Source organism: Leucopleurus acutus (genome assembly GCF_964270905.1).
Source record: "Leucopleurus acutus genome assembly, chromosome: X".
Taxonomy (NCBI): domain Eukaryota; kingdom Metazoa; phylum Chordata; class Mammalia; order Artiodactyla; family Delphinidae; genus Leucopleurus; species Leucopleurus acutus.
This window is the reverse complement of record NC_139148.1, coordinates 118,967,625-118,992,132: the sequence shown is the minus strand read 5'-3', so window position 1 is coordinate 118,992,132 and position 24,508 is coordinate 118,967,625. Positions and strand designations below refer to the sequence as shown.

Sequence of the window (24,508 nt, the reverse complement as noted above, 5' to 3'; positions counted from 1 at the left end):
ACAGTCTTGCTTAGGAAAATGCACAAAGGGCCTAGCAAGCTGAGAGGGGCTTGGTGTATATCTGAGGCCAGAATTAGTGAACCAGGCCCTGCTGTTCCGCAATTCAAGGTAGGTCTTTGAGCCAATGTTGATTATTAGGCTCTCAACTGGAATTTGTTCTCTGCATTAGGGGGTTTCGAATATGTGAAGAATGTTTGTGACAGCCCCAGTTCTCTTTGGGGAAAAAATGAATTCTTTTGTCAGACTCGGTACATAGTGCATGGAAGCCGGGCCCTCTCCAGGAGCAGACTGAGGAAGAAAACCTAAAGTAATACACTGAGAAGTTGGTGGACATTTGCCATTTTCACCTGTAAATATTTATATTAGATTTCAAGCTGAAACATGTGAGCTCTCCATGGTGTTTATTTAGATACAGTATGGTTATTGGTATTAATATGTTTTATTGTTCATCCGGGACAGTTTAACACTGTTAAATTTTCATTATACAAGCAATCGAGGTGTGTATAGCTGAGTAAACTATTCCCAGGGCTTTCGTATTATAAAACTAAGCCCTTAAAAAGAAAACCCCCAAGCTATGCAATGCTTTTCTTTGAAACTTTTCTTGGGAATGTTGTTTCTGTAGTCTTCCTGGGAGTAGAGTTGATGTAAGACGTTCGCTGCTTTCCTGAAGCTCTAACTTGAGTTCATTTTGTTATGTGGTGACCACAGTTCTGGATGACGCCCCCCCTGGCACACAGGAATACATTATGTTACGGCAAGATTCCATCCAATCTGCGGAATTAAAGAAAAAAGAGTCCCCCTTTCGTGCTAAGTGTCACGAAATCTTCTGCTGCCCGCTGAAGCAAGTCCATCACAAAGAACACACAGAGCCCGAAGGTTTGTGCACGACGGACGTGTGTCTTGCTTGTTTCCTCTCATTCTTCTCTCTTTCTCTTTCTTTCTGACTGTGCATTGCCCTCTGCTGTGCTGTGTGTTGTTCGGCCCCTGACATCGTTCCGAGGCCCCGTGGCTCGCCAGTGAGTGTGTTATGCAGTCTCAGATGGGACACTGTATAATACAGTCAGATCTGGCCGGGCGCGCAGCATCTTCCTGCTTCTCACAGCTGACACGTGTTCAGCTGGTGTCATGACACTGCCCCGTTTTGGCTGCTAAAGTTGCTTGCTCCCGTAGCCAACATCTGGCCGAGTCTGGTCCCATCACATCGCCTTCCTGAAGCAGCAGTCGGCTGAGGAATGGCCCTTCCAAAATGAAATAATGAGAAGATTGTTCCAAATTTTCTCACTCTTCTCCACTCCATAAAGCCTTCTGCCTTGTGTTCGAAGAATGCTCATGATCTACTCAGTTGGCTGAAGCAGGCCCAGACTTCCCCTGTCATGCACGCCCGGTGCGCTTTGCCATAGTGAAATGCATGCCTCAAGGAAACGATGAGTAGTTTGTTTTTCTTTGCAGCTCAAGTACAGGTTTGGAAAACTCTACTTGCTGTTACTTAAACTGAGGTCAATAAGGTATTCATCGCAATCCGTGCTACAAATCTATCTGTGAAGTGCCTCGTCTCTAGAAAGAGTATTCATTCATTTTTCCAACTGTTTTGCATATATCAAACAGGGACATTTTTCACATTACCAAGTGTGGTCAACTTTTTGCCATCTGTGTACGTTTTGATTTCCAAAATGACATTTGAGAAGTATACTTACCGTAAAACAGCTCATGTTCTCCCACGCCCCTCCCCCCCAACCCAAGATCAAATACTATCCATGCAATTTACCAGTGAATGATGTTGGGGGTGACAATATTCACTAGTCCTTCGGCATTCGGTGTACACGTTCGCATAAATGGTTCTGGTACAATTTCTAGAAGTGCCTTTGTTCCGATTTCAAGTTGCCCTTTTTGCAACATTATGAGATCTTCAGTACAGCTGCCTTTCTGCTGTGTGGTTCTGTTCAAAGTTTGGTGTTTGAGGAAATTAATCCAAATTGAGTCTCGTCTATAGTTTTGGAAGCAAATTTTTACATCTCAAAGTCTCCCCTTTTTCCTCCCTTCCAAACAGCTTTAAATGTTCTTTGGCAGAAAATGAGAAGTGTACACTTTTCTATGCTTAATTCTATTTCAGCAATAGAATAGAGCATTTGCCTTTACTTTCCACTCATACTCCCGTATGCAAGCTATCCACTTTGCATATGAGTGCTGATGTCATCTGGAGATATAAATGGTGGCCCTTTACAGTGAGTAAGACAAATTTTTGGTGGTTTCATAGAGAAGATACTAACTTGATTTTATGCTTCACCGAAACAAAAAAATTCAGCCAGTGACAATGACTTTATATAATGCATTGCAATATTTTCTTTCTTTTCTATAAAATGATATCTGTATGCGATATATATCTATCTCTCTCTCTATATATATATATTTGCAAGCACAAAAACAGTGTCTGTATGAGAGAAATATACTATTTATTATGTAATTATATTCTTATGGATGTGTGTATCTGTATTACAGATACTGTACTGTTTTTGTACTTGCACATCGTCCTGAAAAACAAAAGTTGGTTAAATTCAGTCAAGCAATTGGTTAGAAACTTACTTCAAATTGTTTTAACAATTCTCAGATTAAAAAAAAACAACATTTGAATAACTAATTTTAATGGGTGTGTTCTTATTACATATAGTTTTTTTTTACATCTTTATTGGAGTATAATTGCTTTACAATGGTGTGTTAGTTTCTGCTTTATAACAAAGTGAATCAGTTATACATATACATATGTTCCCGTATCTCTTCCCTCTTGCGTCTCCCTCCCTCCCACCCTCCCTATCCCACCTATTAGTTTTCAAAATATCTGGAGTGTATCGTGAATAATGTTATGAATGTTTTCAGATATGAAAAATTCTTTAGAGAATGGGTTGCAGTGAAGCTCTCTTGTACAAGGTTTGGATACTTTTTAAGCTGGCTGTCCTTGTGTTAAATGTGGCTTCCAGCCTTTCACTTTTGTATACTTTGATGGTGGTCATTGTCTGCTTTCAGACTGAAGGTTTCCCTTAGTCTTGCTCTCCTGGAATAGTGAAAGCTAATACTTCCCTCTTGATTGGTATGAATTATTTATAAATAGTATTAGATGCATTAGAGGTTTTCTGGGATGATATTTTGACACTATTTACAATTTTACTGTACCCCCTTTAAACAAGGAGCCAGAAGCTGATGGTGAGCCCAGACCTTAAAATGAATACACTTGATCTCTGTACAAATTAACAGGATCCCGAAGACCTTAGATGGGGGCGAAAGGAAGCATGCTGTGGAAGAGACCTCGGATAAATAAGGAAACTATGCTAAGAAATTAACATGCTTACTTCACGTAGGATACAGAAGGCCAGAAACTCATCATTGCCAGGAGGTGAAGTAACTGTGGGTTTAAAAGGGTTCAGTGGCCGTTCTGGCGACCTGGAAGATTTTTGCAAGACTGGTTTTTAAATTCTGTAAGGTACAGTCTTCAGTTCTCTCTTTCAGTTGTTGTAACATTTTATTATGATTAGTAGAAATAAGAGATCGCTTTACTACAAATGGATAGAGTCTCAATTCTAAACTATATCCATACCTTGAAACATTTTATTCTCACGTGAAGCATTTTGAAGAGAGAGTTCCTCTCATGGTCTTTCTGCCAAAGCATGAAATTGACCTTGACTGTGGCTGCCCACCAATTCCACTGCAGGTGAAGGCAATGGACAGGGTGGCTAAGCCATCCATGGTTTGATCTGTGCAATGCCAAGCTGCCAGTGTGACCTCTTCTAATGCGATTGTGTGTGTGCGGCACTCATTTGAAAAATGAAACACTCATTGAAATTTGGGGGTGAAATGTAAGTTAGAGTTGGATAAGTCTTACAAATGATTAAATTAGATCAAAGAGGTTTATGTGTATTATGATACAGCTGGGATTAATTTTCTTCTTCCTTACTGAATTGATAAAATCTACCAACTGTTTTTGCATTATTATAAAGTCTTCGTGTTACTTTTGGTTGGTGATGTTTTTATAAGGGCCAGGTTATTTCTATAATTTATGATGATCTGAGATTTGGTACAGATAAGTTATTTACAATTGTTCACAATCATCTATCTTTGAAAAGACATTTTTGTATTGTGTCCAGGGCCCTCAGAATTCATGTAAAATAGTACATGGAAGGCCTGATATACCTCCCTGGCTTTTCAGGATATACTAAGGACAGATTACACTTTGCCAAAAACAGCTCTCTATTTCTGAGCAGCCAATTCCAAAATAAGTTCTTTAGTTTGTTCCAGATACTTGTGATTTTCGGTGATGTGATTATTTCCATAAAAACCACTTACGATGGAATCTTATGTGAGTACTGGAATTTGGGTGAAGAAGCACATACAAATATCTGAGAGTCTAATTTGGCCCAGTACCAGCAACGCTCTTTGTTATAAGAAAGCCACATGGAGAGTGGAGATCGTTACCAAAATCTTTTTCTTCCTGTTCCAGGAGGCTCTTGGCAAGAGAAAGTATAATCATCAAAGCTTTATTCTTTTGTTCATTTTTTTCCTTTCATTGTCATGTGTGCCGAAATGAAATCACTGATTTAGAGTAACTTCTGAAAGCCAATCTATTATCAGTATAGTTTGTTGCTTCCGAAATGCCAGTCATTGGGCTTTTACTGATGTTTGAAGGCTGTTCAGAAGAATTACACCAAGATATACATGCTTACAAGTAGATAATGTTGAAAATCTACAGAGAAAAAGAAATCATGGATTCCCAGCATTTGCTTGTAGGATTGAAAATCCTGATCACAATAGTAAATTTGAAGGAGTTCATGCAATACAGGAAAGTATTACAAAGCTCAGGGTTTTGTCACCATCTTTTAATCAAGCATCTGGCCTCCTTCCTACAGTCCTGTTTTCATGTGATTTAAAAAAAAACGTTATGTATATATTCTATCTCCCCCCTCAGGACATCCATAACCTTTTTATTCAGAGAGGCATCCAACCACAGTGACTTTGGTTGGAGGAGAAGAGAATCTGTGCTCCAGCCCGGTGATGAAGTATGCCAGCTTTCACCAACCAAAAGAGAGCAAAATTATGTGCCAAATGTTAAGGGCGCATATTTGTAACAAGCACAATGTCTGTTACTCTGATACTGCCTTGGTTTCTTTATCCCAGAAAGAGAATATGTCACCATGAATATCAGTCTTGCCTAAATGGTAGGAGAGAAAGACGGTAGGAGAGTATTTAGGAACATGCCGAGGGAAATGTTTTTATTTTCATCCTCACCTTTTCTTTAACTTTGTTGTCTCCTGTTTTGTGTCTTCCTCATTTTCATACTAATTTGCCTTTTGAGAAAAATGGGTGTAATGCTGTTTGAATTAATAGTTCAATAAAACGAAGCCACCTCTGATGCTTGATATCTGAAAATGTCTTGACTTGCAGGAAGGGTATAACTGCTTCCATATCTGTCCCCTTGAAGATGAGAATTGAGGGGATATTCCTATTTGATTAGAAGAACATGGGGTCATATGTTTGGGTGGCCCTGTAGAGATAAGAGACCTTATTCTGAATCTTTTAATTTCAAAATAACTATGACTTAGGGTCACCCTGCCTTTGTTTTATGACATGAAGGATGACAAAACAACAGCAGAGAGGTTTCTTTGCTCATTGAAGCCATTGGCAGCTTAACTGCAGAGTCACAAGAAGGAGTAAAATATTGGTCCATATGGAAATCGAATTAAAAAGCCAGAAATCTGAAGGCCTTGGTGATTAGCAATGAATGAACACTGTCCTCTCCCCGTAAAGTGATCAAATGTATTTCTCTTGGTTACTTGTCAGCTACTTCTTAGAAGACAACTTGTTATCTCCTAACAACGTTAGGGAACTAGTAATGGCACTGAAACACAGTCTCTCTTCTCTCCTATTTCCCTACGTTATGGCAGCAAATACAACATTAAGTTGTATTTGGGGGATAGTTTCTACTCTCTGGAAAACTCATAATTTGATCAAGGAAGTATACATAACAGCCACTAATTCAATTTCAGGCCAGGATGCGCATTTATTATTCTCTTATTAGATACATGCATCTCAACTCAGTCTCCAGGCTGGCTTTTCTGGTAGGAACTAACAACCTTTTATTCTTTGATGATTCACTTTTTAAAGCAACAGGCCTCCCTTCCCCCTTGAGCCTTGGTGTTCCCGTCCTGACAGTGGGGATGTTTCCTGAGAAGTAGTCTCTCCTTTACAACTCTCTTGACTGAGGTTTCCCTCGGTTATCTGCCTCCATTTCAAGTATTTATGTTTAAATGAACAGTGCCCTGGGAAAGTTCCCGGAAAGGTCTTACTGGATGAACGATGGTGGTGCTTCTGATTTTAAAACAAAGTCAAAATCTAAGTGCTGATCCTTGAAAACAATCTGGAAGTTATCTATCCATATAGCGCTGCCCCCTTCAAAGCTGCTACATCAGGGATCGCATTGCCAACATGCTTCCGGGGCTCTGATGTCTCAGCAACACCTACTGGTTTTTTCCTTTTCACAGCCAGTTAATAAACCACTTAAGAAAATCTGCCTTTCTGACCCAGCACGGTATGACCCAGGTAGACTGTGGTCCACATCCGAAAAGGCATAGCCTGGATGACTTTGAGCTGTTTCCCCAGTCAAGCCCAACCCTAAGGCCTGGAGGTCTGCCTCTGTGAAGGAGATGCACCAGATGTGCTGCTGCTTCAGCTCTAATTTTGACTCCTTTGTTTTAAATGATAACTTGTTTGCCTGGTTGAAGAGAATGCAGAATTAACTCTACTTGCTTGCACGTGTTCTTCAATAATTATTGGATCAGTATTTTCCAAATTATGTTTCATGAAACGCTGATCATATGTCTTTGTGAAAAGAGAGATCACATACATGTTTCCTGAATTCCACACCATTCTTAGAGAGTATTAAAGGTTTTAAGGAGTCTTACAGGTTAGGAATTTGTCTCTCTTTGGGCAATTCAGTGGTAAACAACATACTCCAGCTATCAGAACCTTTTTATTTGTAATACGTAGTAACATCCCACAAATACGCTTTGGGAAGTGCCATGCTGGCTCCACTGAGCAGCGTGTTCCCATCAAAGCTGGGCTCTGACAAGTAACACACTTGAAGATGAATGCCGTTCCCTTGTTCTCTGACCCCCGCCTGCTATCTTTAGGGAAGTCCTACTCCAAATGTGGTCTGTGGTTCAGGGCTGGGTCTGAAATTGTTTGTTACCAGTCCGTGATGAGATGAGGAGCTTGTGCCAGAATGCAAATCAATGCACTGTTTCTTTCCTCAAGAAAGTATTGCTGTCTTTCTGCACGTAAATCAATGAGGTTAGAACACTCCCTCACACCCTAAACAAAAATAAACTCAAAATGGCTTGAAGACTTAACTATAAGACATGACACCATAAAAAATTCCTAGAAGAGAACATAGGCAAAACATTCTCTGACATAAATCATAGCAATGTTTTCTTAGGTCAGTCTCCCAAGGCAATAGGAATAAAGGCAAAAATAAACAAATGGGACCTAATCAAACTTACAAGCTTTTGCACAGCAAAGGAAACCATAAGAAAAACAAAAAGACAACCTGCAGACTGGGACAAAATATTTACAAATGATGTGGCCTACAAGGGCTTAATTTCCAAAATATACAAGCAGCTCATACGACTCAATAACAAAAACAAACCACCCAGTCAAAAAATGGGCAGAAGACCTAAATAGACATTTCTCCAAAGACATACAGATGGCCAACAGGTACATGAAAAGACACTCAACATTGCTGATTATCTGAGAAATGCAAATCGAAACCACAATGAGGTATCACCTCACACCAGTCAGAATGGCCATCATTAAAAAGTCTACGAATAATAAATGCTGGAGAGGGTGTGGAAAAGGGAACCCTCCTACATTGTTGGCGGGAATGTAAATTGGTGAAGTCACTATGGACAACAGTACGGAGGTTCCCTAAAAAACTAAAAATAGAGCTACCATATGATTCAGCAATCCCATTCCTGGGATTACATCCAGAAAAGACAAAAACTCTAATTTCAAAAGATACACGCATACCAATGTTCATAGCAGCACCATTTACAATAGACAAGACATGGAAGCAACTTAAATGTCCATTGACAGATGAATGGATGAAGAAGATGTGGTATATATATACAATGAAATACTACTCAGCCATAAAAAGAATGAAATAATGCCATTTGTAGCAGCATGGATGGACCTAGAGGTTATCATACTAAGCGAAGTAAGTCAGAACGAGAAAGACAAATAGCATATGATATCACTTATATGTGGAATCTAAAATATGCTACAAATGAACTTATTTACAAAATAGAAACAGACTCACAGACATAGAAAACAAATTTATGGTTACCAAAGGAAAAAAGGGGTGAGTGAGGAATAAGGAGTTTGGAATTAGCAGATATACACCACTATATATAAAATAGGTAAACAACAAGGACCTACTGCATAGCACAGGGAACTCTATTCAATATCCCATAATAGGGTTTCCCTGATGGCGCAGTGGTTAAGAATCCACCTGCCAATGCAGGGGACACAGGTTCGAGCCCTGGTCCGGGAAGATCCCACATGCTGTGGAGCAACTAAGCCCGTGTGCCACAACTACTGAGCCTGTGCTCTAGAGCCCGTGAGCCACAACTACTGAACCTGTGAGCCACAACTACTGAGCCTGCCCTCTAGAGCCCATGCTCCACAAGAGAAGCCACTGCAATGAGAAGCCCGTGCACTGCAAAGAAGAGTAGCCCCTGCTCTCCGCAACTAGAGAAAGCCCTCACACAGCGACGAAGACCCAATGCAGCCAAAAATAAATAAAATAAATAAAATTTTAAAAATATCCTGTAATAAAGCATAACAGAAAAGAATATGAAATGGAATATGTGTATGTGTGTCTGTGTATCTCACTTTCCTGTACACCAGAAACTAACACAACATTGTAAATCAACTATACTTCAACTGAAAAAAAGAAAGTATTGCTGTCTTGCTGTGAAAAATAGTGTCAGCTGAACTAAATAAAAAATGTGCTTAGTTACAAGTTCAGGGATCAGCACTAAGTCTCTGGACCCAACATTCAGCAAACTTGCTTAGATTACTTCAATGATTCTCAGCCTCGGCTCCACACTTGAATTATCTGAGGACCTGTTAAATAGCAGTGATGCCTGAACCCAACATCAGACCAAAATCAAGCAATAGCCAATAACTTGTCCAAGTGGAAACCCTGCAAAATCTCTTGTGGCTGAGTCTTGACATGGGTATTTTTTTTTTAAAAAAAAAAAAAGCTCCCCAGGTGATTCTAATGTACTAACAGGGTTGGAATCGCTGCCTTAGAACAAAATTACCTTGGCATAAGGTTCGTTGTATGATGTCAGCTGTCCATTTACAATTCTTATCATGCTGGTTGCATGAGCCTCTTCAGGAGGTGCCCTGTGATTAGAGGTCACTGCTGGACAGGCAGCACTTATATGACCTTTAGAACTTGTGTCCATGTAAGGTATCCATCCTTCCCAACACACACACACATTCTCTCTCTCTCTCTCTCTCTCTCTCTCTCTCTCTCACCTTTTTGAAGTTCCCTTGCCTCATTGCCTCTCTGTGCTTTTAGAAATATAATCTGGCTTTTCCATAGGAGCGTGGCAATCTGCCACCTTGTGATCAGCCTTCTTTCTTGCAAGCAGTGGTTGAAACCTTGCTCTGCTCTCTATGATTCTCGGGAGCACTGTGATCATACTTAAAGAAGAAGATGGGGGAGGAGGGGAAGGAGGAGAGCGTATCCACATGCCAGAGGAGGACTTCTACGTGCTTCTTGACTTCATTGCTGCTGCTCTAGGGTGAGATTGCAGAAGTTGCCGCCAGCTGCCCCTGATCTGGGTATCTGTCCCCGAGGCTGTCGTCACTGGGGCATTTGCCCTCTTATCATCCAGACATCACCAGCTCCCGCAGTGTAATGTGTGAAAACTGACTTTGCCATGATTGGGAGACTTTCAGTGTTATCTGTGTTTCTAAATCATTCCTAGCATTCTAAATTACATTGATTCGGGTATTTATTTGTTATACGCTACAGCATTTGTCAGCGTGCTTGAGAATATGCCGCTTGAATAATGCCCGTGGGAAAATGTGGAACAAGACATATTACATCCTGCATTTTATCAAACACTTACCCTTGTCTTGCTTCACAGCCATTATCCACACTCACTCCGACACATCAAAATCACATGTTCACTTCCACCCATGTGCTAGCCTATTTCTACTTAGGAGCCCCAGCTATTTTAAGATATATATTTTCAGAACAGCTCCAGGTCAACCTTCAAGCATGTCCAGCTTTGGAAGCAACCAGTATACATTGTCTGGAATATCGGATCTCCAAGGAGGAAGGAAAAGGGAGCACAGTTCCACTGGGCCACTTCTACATGCAGTGAGAGCGCTGTGCAAAGCCCCTTAGAGGCAAGATCACAAAACCCCCGTAAGGTAGGGGCTGCTACCAACCTTTCACAGATGAGTAAACTAAGATATGGGAAGGTTAAGTCACTTCCCCAGCGAATGACAGGACTTGATTGAAACGTGGTTTTTCTGGCCTCCTTTTCCCCTCCATGGCTTCTCCATATGCTCAGTTTTGCCCCTCTTGCCCTGTACGTGCATTTGTTGTCTAAAAGCAATTTTTTTGCTGAAACATCTTAGTTTTAAAGGGAAAAATGCTGTCTGCACGCCATTCTCAGCTTTGCTGTGATAATACGTTGTCACAAGCAGAAGGGACTCGGGAAGTACCTGCTAATTCTGCAGGCCTAGAGTTAGGTGGAGTGTAGCACTCACAAGAAGGAAGTGAAATGACCCTCACCCTCAAGGAGGCGATGACCTTGTCAAGGACACACAGAGAAAGCATAGAATGATTATGAAAAGCTAAATTCCATTTGAGTGCAATAGAACGTTCCCTAGATAAATAACATAACTGGTCACTTGCCTCATCTTTCTTTAAGCCAGAGGATGCTCTTCACCTATAATAGCAGAAATGAGGAAAGATCATTTCTCATTATTAAAAAGCTGATTCTGTTGGTTAAATTTGTTTTCACCACCATGGGGCTTCCCTGATGGTGCAGTGGTTGAGAATCTGCCTGCCAATGCAGGGGACACGGGTTCGAGCCCTGGTCTGGGAAGGTCCCACATGCCGCGGAGCAGCTGGGCCCGTGAGCCACAACTACTGAGCCTGCGCGTCTGGAGCCTGTGCTCCACAACAAGAGAGGCCGCGACAGTGAGAGGCCCGCGCACTGCAATGAAGAGTAGCCCCTGCTCGCCGCAACTAGAGAAAGCCTGCGCACAGAAACGAAGACCCAACATAGCCAAAAAATAAAATAAATAAATAAAATTAAAAGTGTTTCTTATTAAAAAAAAAAAATTACCACCATGAATAGGAATGTTATTAAGACCTGCTCTCAGCATTTCCCCTTTTCTGTTTGATTAGTTTTTACCTAGAGGTTTAGATATTAGCCATGAGTTCTCTCTCATTACTTGTTGGAACCTTACTCTCTAGTCTATGGTAAATAGTAATGAAAACAAGAACGGACAATTATCCAGAATTTACTATGTGCCAAGTGCTCTACCTAATATTATCTTAAGTCTTACAAGAATCCTTAGAAGTAAGTAGGTGACTTTTTTTCCTCTCCATTTTATGCAAGAGGAAATGGAGACTAAGAGAAGTGAAATAACTTGTCCAAGATCACCTGACTGGGACATGGTAGAGCCAATACTCCAATGCAGCTAAGACATGGAGGGGCCACGGGCCTGCTGTCAGAAAAACGATGGATTAAAAAGGTGGCTTGTTCTTCAGGGAAAAGAGAAACGGCGAGGTTGAGCTTCAACATGTGTACAGGGCAAATTCTCATCAAATATGGCTCTGTCGAAATGCTGTACAATCTGCAGTGTCAGAATTGGGATTTACTCACCGTGCTGGTGTGCAGTATTCAGCTGCGGGCCAGTTCTTAATCACCTCAGGCCAGTTGACCTTCTGCCTTAAAACCTTGGCTCACAAAATACCTGCTGACCTAAACCCCTGAATGACAAAACCTTCATTACATAGTGAGAACTGACTTAAAGGCACAGGAAGAGAAAGTCTTACCCAACTGGGTTGGGTCGCTCTCAAGAGATTGTTCTATGTGACTTTCACAAGGAATGAGATTGCAGGAAGTGGTCCACTTCCCTCCAGAAGCATGAAGAAGGAGGTCTCGGGAATTTGTGTGGTCTGTTCTGTGTAGGAAGTTCCATACTGTGCTTTGGTTAGGTGCTTAGCTATCAAATTTTTAAAGCATCTTTTCTGTGCCAGGCACTTCAGATTTATTACTGCTATTCTTCCCAACCCATGAGGTAGGTGTCATCAATCTTGCAGGACATGGTGGGGATACTGGTGTGTAGCGATGGGAAATAACTTCTTCAGAGTCATATAGCTAATACGTGTCTTAATTGGTATCTGTAGCCTAGTCTTTTTATCTCCCAAGCCTGATATCCTCTACTGCACTGTGTTGCCTTAGCTCATCCTATACCCTGACCCCTGACTCCCTCTTTCAGGTGTAAAAGACCTGAGAAAAAGCTCAGCACCATATTTTTCTGGTTTTGCTTTGCTTTTGTTTTTTCTCCAAATTGATGTATAGTTGATTTATAATATTTGTTAGTTTCAGGTGTACAGCAAAATGATTCAGTTATATATATATTTTTTAAGTAATTTTTATTTTTGGCTGCGTTGGGTCTTTGTTGCTGTGCGTGGGCTTTCTCTAGTTGCGGCAAGCGGGGGCTGCTCTTCGTTGCGGTGTGCGGGCTTCTCGTTGCGGTGGCTTCTCTTGTTGTGGAGCACAGCCTCTAGGCGCTCGGGCTTCAGTAGTTGTGACACACAGGCTCAGTAGTTGTGGCGCACGGGCTTAGTAGCTCTATGGCATGTGGGATCTTCCCAGACCAGGGCTCAAACCCATGTCCCCTGCATTGGCAGGCGGATTCCAAACCACTGTGCCACCAGTGGTTTGGCACTGGGAAGTCCCAGTTATATATTTTTTTCAGATTGTTTTTCATTATGGTTTATGTCAGGACATTGAATACCGTTCCCTGTGCTATACAGTAGGTCCATGTTGTTTATGTGTTCTATATATAGTTATGTGTATCTGTTAATCCCAGACTCCTAATTTATCCCTCCCTCCCTTCCCCTTTGGTAGCCGTAAGTGTGTTTTCTATGTCTGTGAGTCTTTCTGTTTCGTAGATAAGTTCATTTGTGTCATACTTTAGGTTCCACATATAAGTAATATCATATGGTATTTGTCTTTCTCTGTCTGGCTTACTTCACTTAGTATGATTTTCTCCAGGTCCATCCATGTTGAAGAGCTCAGCAGTATCTTGTCCACTGCTGGTAAGAGTTGCTGTTAGAGAAGGACTACAGAAATCTCTCTCACCTCTCAGCAGAGTGCACGTACCCAGTGCATCCATTGGGAGACTTCCCTTGTGGGTTTCCCCACATCCTGGTTGAAACGTTGGTATCAGCAGTAGGCAAGGGGTTGAACAAACGGTCATCCCTGAGATTTGTCACATGCTCTTCTCCTTTGTTCCCTATATGAACATCTACTAAGTGCAGGTCATGTTTCCTGCAGTGTTTCCTTAAGCGGAAGAATGCTTCTAACCCATACTTTTCCTCATGGAACCACTAGACCTTGAAGCAGGCTTAACTGGTTGTGCCATGTGCTGCCCGCTAAGAAAAGGAAAGCGGTGATGCAGAGTTCTGGAACTTCTGTGATTCTGAGGTGGGGTCTGTACAGATAGAAAACCCCCATTTTAGGTTATCCAGCTTTGGGCACTCCCAGTGAGAGCTCAGGGGTTCCACCCATGCACTGAATTTTTGTGCCCACTTTGGAATGCAGTGACCTTGTGCACTAAAGGTGGACCCCTTTTTAGGTAGTCTGTCTGAATTGCAAGGAGGTTATAGGGACACACATGTTCATATTGGGGTTATTTGCTACTTCTTTTCTTCTCTCTTGGTGTGAGCACATTCCCCCAGGTTATGTGCAGGTCCTCTACTTGGAAGCTCAATGGAGCAGGACCTGTCTCAGTTTAATTCTCCCAGAGACCTGCCATTGCCCACACAGCACTGTGGACACAGCCCTTCCCCAAAACACAAAGCCCCAAGACAAGTGAAACATGCCCCTTGTGGTCACTAGTTGGCATTCAAAGAAGGTGTGAACACACGCACGTACGCATGCACGCACACCACTAGTTAAAATACTTTATTGCGGAAAAACACTTACAAGCAAAGAAGTAGTAGAGCTCCCACGGCCCCTCTACTGGAGCCCTTTCTAGAATACATCCAGCCCACAAAGCCCAGCCTAATCACAGCCTTCTATGGGATAATGTGGGCTCAACGAGGTCATTCATACAGGGAGCACCTTTGTCTAGCAGGCTGCCTCAGGCTGTGAACAAAATCTACTTCTTTTCATGCAATAAGGAACAAAGGGCATTTCAAAAAGTAGGAGTTCTAGGCGCTGCCAGCCAGTAACTTTTCTGTTTTGTTCCCTCCTCAGCCATTTTCCTTCTGTAATCTCTTGATCTTTCTCTGAGAAGGTAGCAATTTTGGATTCGTGTTAGATTTGTGAACTGGGTCAGTAAATTTCTGATTGGCATGCATGGTTAGCTGTTCACTTAGTGGATAATTGGTTAAATATACCCAGAATAGGGCTTCCCTGGTGGCGCAGTGGTTGGGAGTCTGCCTGCGGATGCGGGGGACATGGGTTCGTGCCCCGGTCCGGGAGGATCCCACATGCCGCGGAGCGGCTGGGCCCGTGAGCCATGGCCGCTGGGCCTGTGCGTCCGGAGCCTGTGCTCCGCAACGGGAGAGGCCACAGCGGTGAGAGGCCCGCGTACCGCAAAAAAAAAAAAAAAAATATACCCAGAATATTTACTGAAGGAGGAAAAAATCCCCAAAGCACATCAGAATAGTTTGGGAGCCTTTTATTCTAGTGCAGCATTTTCTCTGGGAGCAGTTACTGGTGTCTTAAAAGAGATCTGCCTCCCTTCCCAATTAGGACTCCATTTAAACATACACCCTTTATTTCATCCCTACTAAATAGAGCTTTATTATATAGAGACCACAGGCCTAGCACTGTGTCCGTCAAGAAATACTCAGTAAATATTTATCATTACAACTAACCTATTCCAATAACAAATTTGATACTCTGGTTTAAACCTGCCATTTGCCGTAATTCTAGGCAGCAAATGACTGATGACGCTTGCAGTCACCATTAACAGAATTGATGTATTTGTCAATAGGTATTTATTGTCTTGTGCAGACCAGGGACGGTGCTGGTTATTCGGCACACCACGGACAAGAGGTACTATCTCTGCCCTTGAGGAACAAAGACTAGCATGAACGGCCGACTTTGAACTATCAGTTAGCTCTTGTATTTTAAGTCACCCTAAAACATGGTGGTTTGAAAGAGGAAAAAATTTATTCTTTCTCGTAGTCAATAGGGTGGCTAGGTCTGTTATAGATAGCCTATAGGTTCTGTTTATCTTTCCTGAGCTCACTCATACATTTGTGGTCAGCTTGTGAGCTGGGTTCTTGGACGGGCTTGTCAGGGACAGCTCAATCGCTCTAGAACGGGCTCGTCTAGGACAACTTCACTTTCCTCCATGTGTCTTTCACTGAAATCCCATGAATCCGGTTTTATATTTCATTCATTTATTCATTTAACCCTTACTGAGCAATGTTTCTGTGTCTCAGACACTCTGTGGACCTGCCTTTGAATTGCTCAGGAATGAGTTCTAGGCTGGTGGCGGACATTTAGGACTTAGCAGCCCGTGGGTGGTGGTAAACGCATCAGAGCAGAGGCGATCGTCCAGGGAGGAAGGGGGGGCAGAGAACGCGATCTGGAAGCGAAGGGACCCCTCAGGGGCGAGAGAAGGAAAAGCAGGAGAAGAAGGTACTAAGGAAGGCAAGGGGGTCGGAGCTTCAGGAAATAATCAGTAGAGCAGAATGCAGGAAGGAGGTAATTGAATGCAAGCTTCTCATATGTCCCTCTTAACATCTGGACTTCGTAGCCCAGTTCATTTCAATACAGAACAAATGTCTCCCCACTTCTCACACCTTATTAGACTTCTTGTAAGTAACTAGCATAAATCATTGAAATGAGTTTGGTTAGAATGACCCTTGATAGAGGGAGTGATGACTAATCACACACTGCCAAACTGCTAAAGAAAGAGTAGGTCTTTGTAAAGATGTCATCGATTTTTCTTCTCCACAGTGCATGTAAAGTTTAAGCCTTTGCCAGGACTGATTTATTCTTTTGTTGTTTGTCCTTTTTAATATAGTTAAGCTTGCTCGATATTTTTTAATAGCCTAAAAATATTGGACCACTGGGCATTCAAATTAAAAGTAAATTGCCTCTTGAGTTCGGTATTTTCAAACTGACATTCTTTGAAGTTGTATTAATATGCTGCAGTCAAGGATGACATTACGTGAGTTTCCAATAAAGCAAGTTTTCTGCCAACTTTACAAACATGTGCATTCTTGCTAGACGATGGAAATTGATTCCTTGTCTAACAGAGAGGGTCTCTTGCAGAATCAAAGAGCTAGTATATAAAAAGCACAGACACACAGTTTTGTGGTGAAGAACTGTTGAGATGACAATAGTTTTCATCTAGGATTTATGAATTTACATCTCAAGGATATGTGAACTTAACCATGCAAAACTGGATGAAAGTTTTCTGTACAGGGTGTCCCCTTGTCCAAGGTCAAGTGACTCTTCTTAGTAGCCTCAAAAAATGAAAGAAGCTTTGTTTTTTCAGGATGAGAAAATCAAAAATTAGTTAACTTCTCATAGTGTAAGGTGGTCCGGAGGATTGGGGGGAAAATTCTTTTTAAAGGAAGTCTTGTAGTTGGATTACCCCTTAATTAAAACTACATTAGGCTACTACCCATTTCTAAACTAAGACCAGAGGCTACAGCTGCTAGACTCTTGGCCCAGGACCCTTTTTACCAAGACAGCAAAACGTCATGGTAGAAAAGGATGCATTCATGCGCCAACCTCTAACAACATATTTTCCCCCTATGCCTATCCAGTACTACTCTCCTGTGTCTCAATTAAATCTGTGCTGAGACAGTATCCTGTACCTTAAAATGTAGGTTGGGGTCTCCATGGTGGAACCTGAAAGCTAACCAAGGAGTCTGTATATTCCTTTGACTTGTGAAACTTTTTGACGTCCTGTCATCCTTTTTTCACCTGTCTCCTGGCCTCAAGAAAGGGCTTTGCAAAGAAAGGAATAATACCTCTGCAAGTAGGGGGAAGAGGTTAGACTTAACACACAACCTGAACTTTGTCTTCTCTCCTGCTTAGTTCTATTCCTGTGTGGGGTAGAGGAGTGGGGACGGAAAATTGGAAATGGACCTGTTTCCCTAGAATGCTCCAAGGGGTAGTGTGTATCATCTTTATGCAATGGTGCCTAATTCGTTTGTACATAGAGGAGTTCGTCAAATCAACCAACACATTCATATTCTTGTTAATGAATAACATTGGGTTATAAATGACACCAAATTAACATGGGAAACACAAGTGAGAACTAAAACCCAGGGAGCGTAATTGTTCATGCTTCTTTCCTGCTGTAAACGTCAGTTGACATACCTTTTTTTCCTTCAGTCAGTCAGTTCCAGGCCCCATGTTGGGCTAGAATAAGGTTTCTCAACCTCAGCACTATTGACCTTTGGGGCCAGATCATTCTTTTTTTTTTTTTTAACATCTTTATTGTAGTATAATTGCTTTACAATGGTGTGTTAGTTTCTGCTGTGTAACAAAGTGAATCATAAATACATATACATATATCCCCATATATCCTCCCTTTTGTGTCTCCCTCCCACCCCTCTAGGTGGTCACAAAGCACCGAGCTGATCTCCCTGTGCTATGCGGCTGCTTCCCACTAGCTGTCTATTTTACATTTGGTAGTGTAGATATGTCCATGCCACTCTCTCACTTCATCCCAGCTTACCCTTCCCCCTCCCCGTGCCCTCAAGCCAGATCATTCTTTGTTGTCAGGGGCTATCCTGAAAGTGGTGGGGTGTTGAGCAGATACCTGGACTCTATGCAGTAGATAGTAGTAGCAGCGTCTCAGCTGGCCCCCCGTCCCCCTGAGTTGTGACAACGAAAAATATCTCCAGACATTGCCACATGTCTCATGAGAAGACACATCACCCTGTTAAGCACCCCTTGGCTGTATACTAACTATGCCAATCAGAAAGCTATGGTCTGAGAATTACTCTTTAGGAGACATTCATAATGCTTCTGTTTAATCACCACCAATGCCCTGCTTCCTTGGATTACTAAGGTCATAATTTCAATTTAATCCAAATTCCGCCTCCCAATCCTTCCCTCCTCCCTCCAAAAGCTTTTCTTTTTCCATTAATTTTATATTTGGGTTTTTCCCATGGTTGGCTTACCAGCTTATAAGCGCAAGTTCTTTTTCCTTTATTTTTTAACAGAAGTATAATTGACTTAAAATGTTGTGTTAGTTTTAGGTGTACAGCAAAGTGATTCAGTTATACATATGTATATACATATATATGTAAATCTGTCTTTTTTTTATAAATCTATTTTTTAGATTCTTTTCCATTATAGAAGATATTGAATGTAGTTCCCTGTTCTATATATTAGGCCCTTGTTGGTTGTCTATTTCATATATAGTAATGTGTATATGTTAATTCCAAACTCCTAATTTATCCCTCCCTACCAAAAGCTTCTTAAGTTATCTAAACTATTTATAAGAGTTTCCAGTGGAGCTCAATGCAGCGATTTCGCAGAAGAGAGCTGAGAGCTCTGGTTCAATGAGTCCTTGCCCAGTCATTGTTTCCCCCTTGTGTCTATTATAGGAGATCTGGAGAAGTATGACAGAGTTCCTTCCTTCCAGGAGCTTAGTGTCAAAACTCCCACATGGGAAAAGTAATGTCAGTCAGTTTGTGTCCAGGGCCCAGGCTCAAGCATAATCTCGTTCACTCTTTTCATTGAAATCCTTTGAGAAAGCTTCCCTCTGTTCACTCTCTTTCTTCAGCAGAGCTGATGATGAGCAGAGATGAAAGTATTCTTCAGTGTTTTCTTTTGCCTGTTTTCATATCTAGTTCAAAATTCAAAAGCTTAGAATATTAAACCTAACCATTGAGAGTGAACTCACACAGGCTAGGTACCTATCACTATGCCAGGCACTGGGCTAGCTGCTTCCTTCAGAGTATTTAGTTCTTAAGACATCCCTAAAAATTATCTATCACTTTTCCCTACGTCCTCTTGGTTCCATGAGATCAGGAAAAAGGAATTTTGTGAAGCCTTGCATAATATTTTAAAGGACAAACAGGAATTCAACTCATCCAAGTTCAGAGAAATCAGTCCTCTGAAGGATAATCAAAGAACAGAATTAAATTTACCTCTCAGCTAATTTAATAGATTTTGATTTATACTTTTCAAAAGCAGCTTCAACTTATCTGGTTCCTGCTTTTAGCTTTGCTTTTATTCCCTTATCATAGTAAAACGCTCTCAGTGAGTTATGTAACTTGAACAAGGTCCATTCCTTCGTTGGGTCTCCATATCCTTATGTGTTTAAATGGGGGGAAAAATGGGTTGAATGGGGGCTGAATTGACGACTTCTTGTATGTATCTCAGTGGTTCAAAATAAGACTCAGTTTGTTGCTAGGTTCCTAACAACTTTATGCACAGTCAGAATGGATGGAAATTGGACTAATGGATATGGTTGAAGTCTGATTTCATAAAAGTTCCAAATGTTTGCTGCCTTCAGCTGGGTGGTTCAATGTTCAAAAAGTTCGAGGACTTCGTGGCCAAATGGTGATGGCCATGGGCTTCTCCTTTTCCAGATTCTTGCTGAAACTGGTAATCTTGATTCTGGGCAGCTTTAAGAAGAGGCATGGCCCGGGCTGTCTTTATTTCAAACATCTGTTAGTATGATCAAATTAAGTAACTTGCCCAATATCACACCATTAGAAAATGGAGGAATTGAGGTTCAAACCCAGATTGTCTTGCCTGAGCTGCACTCTACCTTCTCTGCAAGGGAGGCTCTCAGGACTGCCTCAAGGAGGATGAGGACTTAACCATGCTTTTCCTTGGTGACCTTAGCTCTTCCTTTTAGTGCCTCTAAACTTGACTTCAGAGACCTGATGCTGTCACGATCCTGATGTGTAGAACCGCCCATTTGGTACCCTTTGGTGGAGAAGTGCTTTGGAGCAAGGCGGATCCCCTCAGCACAGAAAGTCAGAGCTGGGGGTGGGAGGGATCAGCTGTCTGGTAGACGAGCCCCCAAGCCACTGCACTTCACACCTCTATTTCCTGACGCAGGATCCTAGGTATCAAGCTTCACATCCCTCCTCAGCCTACTGTCCCTCATCTTGGGGCTTTCCCATCTACTCCCATGTTTACCTAGTTCTGTGGGAAGTTGAATTAACAACCCGCATTCTCTTGGAATAGACACTATTGCTGGGTGAGTGTTAGGTACAAGGGTGGGATATTTGTTCATCTAACTAAAAGGGTAGAGTTTTCCAAATTGCCCAGTTGTCTTTTAGGTGATAGCCTATTGTTCATAGAATCAGCTCCCCTCTCCTGTGAGCACTACAGCTGCTCTAAGACTCCTCCACCTAGTTTGGAAGCTGATGTTCTGGATGATAGAGGAGTTTAATGAATGGTTAGAAAAGCGGAGTGATACGCCTGTGTGAAAAGAAGTGGGGGAACCTTGTGGAATATTGCCTCAAGCGGGGCCTCCAGCGCATCTCTCCTCACCCCTGTGCACCGCACCTGGCTTCGGACGACGAGCAGCAATTACCACGGCCGCCATTTCTTTGAAGGCCCAGTCTAAGCCAAGTACACGTCAAGTTTCTCTAATCTCTGTTTAAATCCTGTATTGTAGCTATTTTATCCCAATTTCATACGTGAGGTAACTGAGGCTCACAGAGTTTAGTTGAGCCAGGACTAGGAATCTAGGAGGTGTTCAAAACACAGTTTGATTTGAAGTTTGAATTCTTTAAGTGATCTAAACCAGCCTTTGGATAGATTCGCTCCTCCATCTGTTGCTCAAGATGTGACTAAGTTTCAATTTATCTTCTCTGTTTACAAAATAATTTATTCTAGAGTAATAGCTATACTAGTCACAGAAAACACTGCTTCAGTAAATCTCTTGTTAGCTATAAAATGGGAGCCGCATAAATGTGCATTCAAATGTGTTTGTCCATAAATAGAAAACCTGGTTTATTGAGTATCTTCATTTCTGAACTTCTTATGTATTTATTTTTTTTTGGCGGTACGCGGGCCTCTCACTGCTATGGCCTCTCCCGTTGCGGAGCACAGGCTCCGGACACGCAGGCCCAGCAGCCATGGCTCACGGGCCCAGCCGCTCCGCGGCGTGTGGGATCCTCCTGGACCGGGGCACGAGCCTGTGTCCCCTGCACCGGCAGGCAGACTCTCAACCACTGCGCCACCAGAAAAGCCCTGAACTTTCCTCTTTAACTTGGGGTCTTTCACTTTTCTTTTAATGTGGGCAACACTGCCCATCCCTGTAAATTTGAAACTGGCCAGGTTCAAAAGCCTTCAAAGCCTTCCTCAACTCCAACCTCGGCCTTTGCCTTCCTGGATCTATTGCCAGTGCTCCCCCTGCTCCAGGCACTTTTGCTATCAATCCCTCCCCATTGGTTTCAAAGCACTTTGTTGAGGCCTTCCATTATAGATCTTATCACTGCCTGCCTAAGATTAAAGGGTTTCATCTTTCCGTAGAGGGCAGGACCCACATCTTCTTCCTTGAACACCATACGTACCCAATACAGGTGTCTCAATTCAAGATGCAACGCTGATGTTTTAGAAATGAGGCCGGATGTCATATCAGGGAAATAGGAACCTCTGTTACCTCTTAATGCACAAAAGTATACTTCTCAGAATTGGAAAATACTGGGTGTTACACATCACTGTTAAGGGCATGTTTGTCTTACTAGTAAGAGGCTTTCACAGATCATGTTGCACAATTAGGTCTGTCTCTCGAGTGTTGTTTTACCTTAATGGAAATTTTCAAATGCGGAGTGAACAATAGATTCATTACTTCATCAAGGCAATTAGCCTCCACATAGAGTTTGCTTGCAGGTTATTTCAGGTTAAAAAGGTTTGGTTTGCTGATTGTATTTTTCAGTATTTTTAATCCTGAGCTGTGAGAATCCATTCATACATATCATTTTCTCCTAGTGCCTTCTGCTGGGTGCAGTTACCTGCAGCACATACTGCTCTACGTGGTATCCTGCAGGTCCTTCCGAATCTGCCTTCGCCAGTGCGTTAATGAGAGACAGCTAGTGGAATGGAAAGAACACCGAACTCATGTTCAACAAACCTGGGTTTCAGTCCTACCTCTGACACTCACTGGATGATTGGGGCAAGTGAGGGTAAAATAGAGACAATAGTAGGATCGAAATTTACAGGACTCGCTTGAGGACTGATTCACCACAGTGCCTGAAACATAGCAAGTGATTTATAATGGTGAAGTATTTCTTTTTATTATTAGGTCCCATTTGTTTATTTTTGTTTTTATTTCCATTTCTCTAGGAGGTGGATCAAAAAAGATCTTGCTGTGATTTATGTCAAAGAGTGTTCTTCCTATGTTTTCCTCTAAGAGTTTTATAGTGTCCAGGCTTACAGTTAGGTCTCTAATCCATTTTGAGTTTATTTTTGTGTATGGTGTTAGGGAGTGTTCTAATTTCATTCTTTTACACGTAGCTGTCCAGTTTCCCCTGCACCACTTATTGAAGAGACTGTCTTTTCTCCATTGTATATCCTTACCTCCTTTGACATAGATTAGTTGACCATAGGTGCATGGGCTTCTCTCTGGGCTTTCTATTCTCTTCCATTGATCTATATTTCTGTTTTTGTGCCAGTACCATTGTCTTGATGACTGTAGCTTTGTAGTGTAGTCTGAAGTCAGGGAGCCTGATTCCTCCAGCTCTGTTTTTTAACTTCAAGACTGCTTTGGCTATTCGGGGTCTTTTGTGTCTCCATACAAATTTTAAGATTTTTTGTTCTGGTTTTGTAAAGAGTGCCATTGGTAATCTGATAGGGATTGCATTGAACCTGTAGATTGCTTTGGATAGTATAGTCATTTTCACGATATTGATTCTTCCAATCCAAGAACATGGTATATCTCTCCATCTGTTTGTATCATCTTTAATTTCTTTCATCAGTGTCTTATAGTTTTCTGCGTACAGATCTTTTGTCTCCTTAGGTAGGTTTATTCCTGGGTATTTTATTCTTTCTGTTGCAGTGGTAAATGGGAGTGTTTCCTTAATTTCTCTTTCAGATTTTTCATCATTGGTGTATAGGAATGCAAGAGATTTCTGTGCATTAGTTTTGTATCCTGCTACTTTACCAAATTCATTGATTAGTTCTAGTAGTTTTCTGGTGTCATCTTTAGGATTCTCTATGTATAGTATGTCATCTGCAAACAGTGACAATTTTACTTCTTCTTTTCCAATTTGGATTCCTTTTATTTCTTTTTCTTCTTTGATTGCCGTGGCTAGGACTTCCGAAACTATGTTGAATAAGAGTGACGAGAGTGGACATTCTTGTCTTGTTCCTGATCTTAGAGGAAATGGTTTCAGTTTTTCACCATTCAGAATGATATTTGCTGTGGGTTTGTCATATATGGCTTTTATTATGTTGAGGTAGGTTCCCTCTATGCCCACTTTCTGGAGAGTTTTTATCATAAAGGGGTGTGGAATTTTGTCAAAAGCTTTTTCTGCATCTATTTAGGTGATCATATGGTTTTTATTCTTCAATTTGTTAATATGGTGTATCACATTGATTGACTTGTGTATATTGAAGAATCCTTGCATCCCTGGGATAAATCCCACTTGATCATGGTGTATGATCCTTTTAATGTGCTGTTGGATTCTGTTTGCTAGTATTTTGTTGAGGAGTTTTGCATCTATATTCATCAGTGATATTGGTCTGTAATATCCTTTTTTTGTAGTATCTTTGTCTGGTTTTGTTATCAGGGTGATGGTGGCGTCGTAGAATGAGTTTGGGAGTGTTCCTTCCTCTGCAATTTTTTGGAAGAGTTTGAGAAGGATGGGTGTTAGCTCTTCTCTAAATGTTTGATAGAATTCAACTGTGAAGCCATCTGGTCCTGCACTTTTGTTTGTTGGAAGATGTTTAATCACAGTTTCAATTTCATTACTTGTGATTGGTCTGTTCATATTTTCTATTTCTTCCTGGTTCAGTCTTGGAAGGTTATACCGTTCTAAGAATTTGTCCATTTCTTCCAGGTTGTCCATTTTATTGGCATAGAGTTGCTTGTAGTAGTCTCTTAGGATGCTTTGTGTTTCTGCCATGTCTCTTGTAACTTCTCCTTTTTCATTTATAATTTTATTGATTTGAGTCCTCACCCTCTTTTTCTTGACGAGTCTGGCTAATGGTTTATCAGTTTTGTTTATCTTCTCAAACAACCAGCT

At 41.6% G+C, this 24,508-nt stretch overlaps 1 protein-coding gene across 2 annotated transcripts in view; it reads left to right on the top strand.

Moving 5' to 3' along the window:
- Nucleotides 1-24,508, top strand: part of FGF13 (fibroblast growth factor 13) — a gene marked incomplete at both ends in the record, with an annotated part of 500,426 nt that overhangs the window by 300,244 nt on the left and 175,674 nt on the right. The window contains one exon of one of the 2 annotated variants that reach the window (XM_082865071.1): nucleotides 709-876. The exons of the other annotated variant lie outside the window; for it this stretch is intronic. Within the exon in view, the coding sequence (XP_082721197.1) occupies nucleotides 709-876 (168 nt within the window). The remainder of the gene's footprint in view (nucleotides 1-708; nucleotides 877-24,508) is intronic. 2 annotated transcript variants of the gene reach the window in all.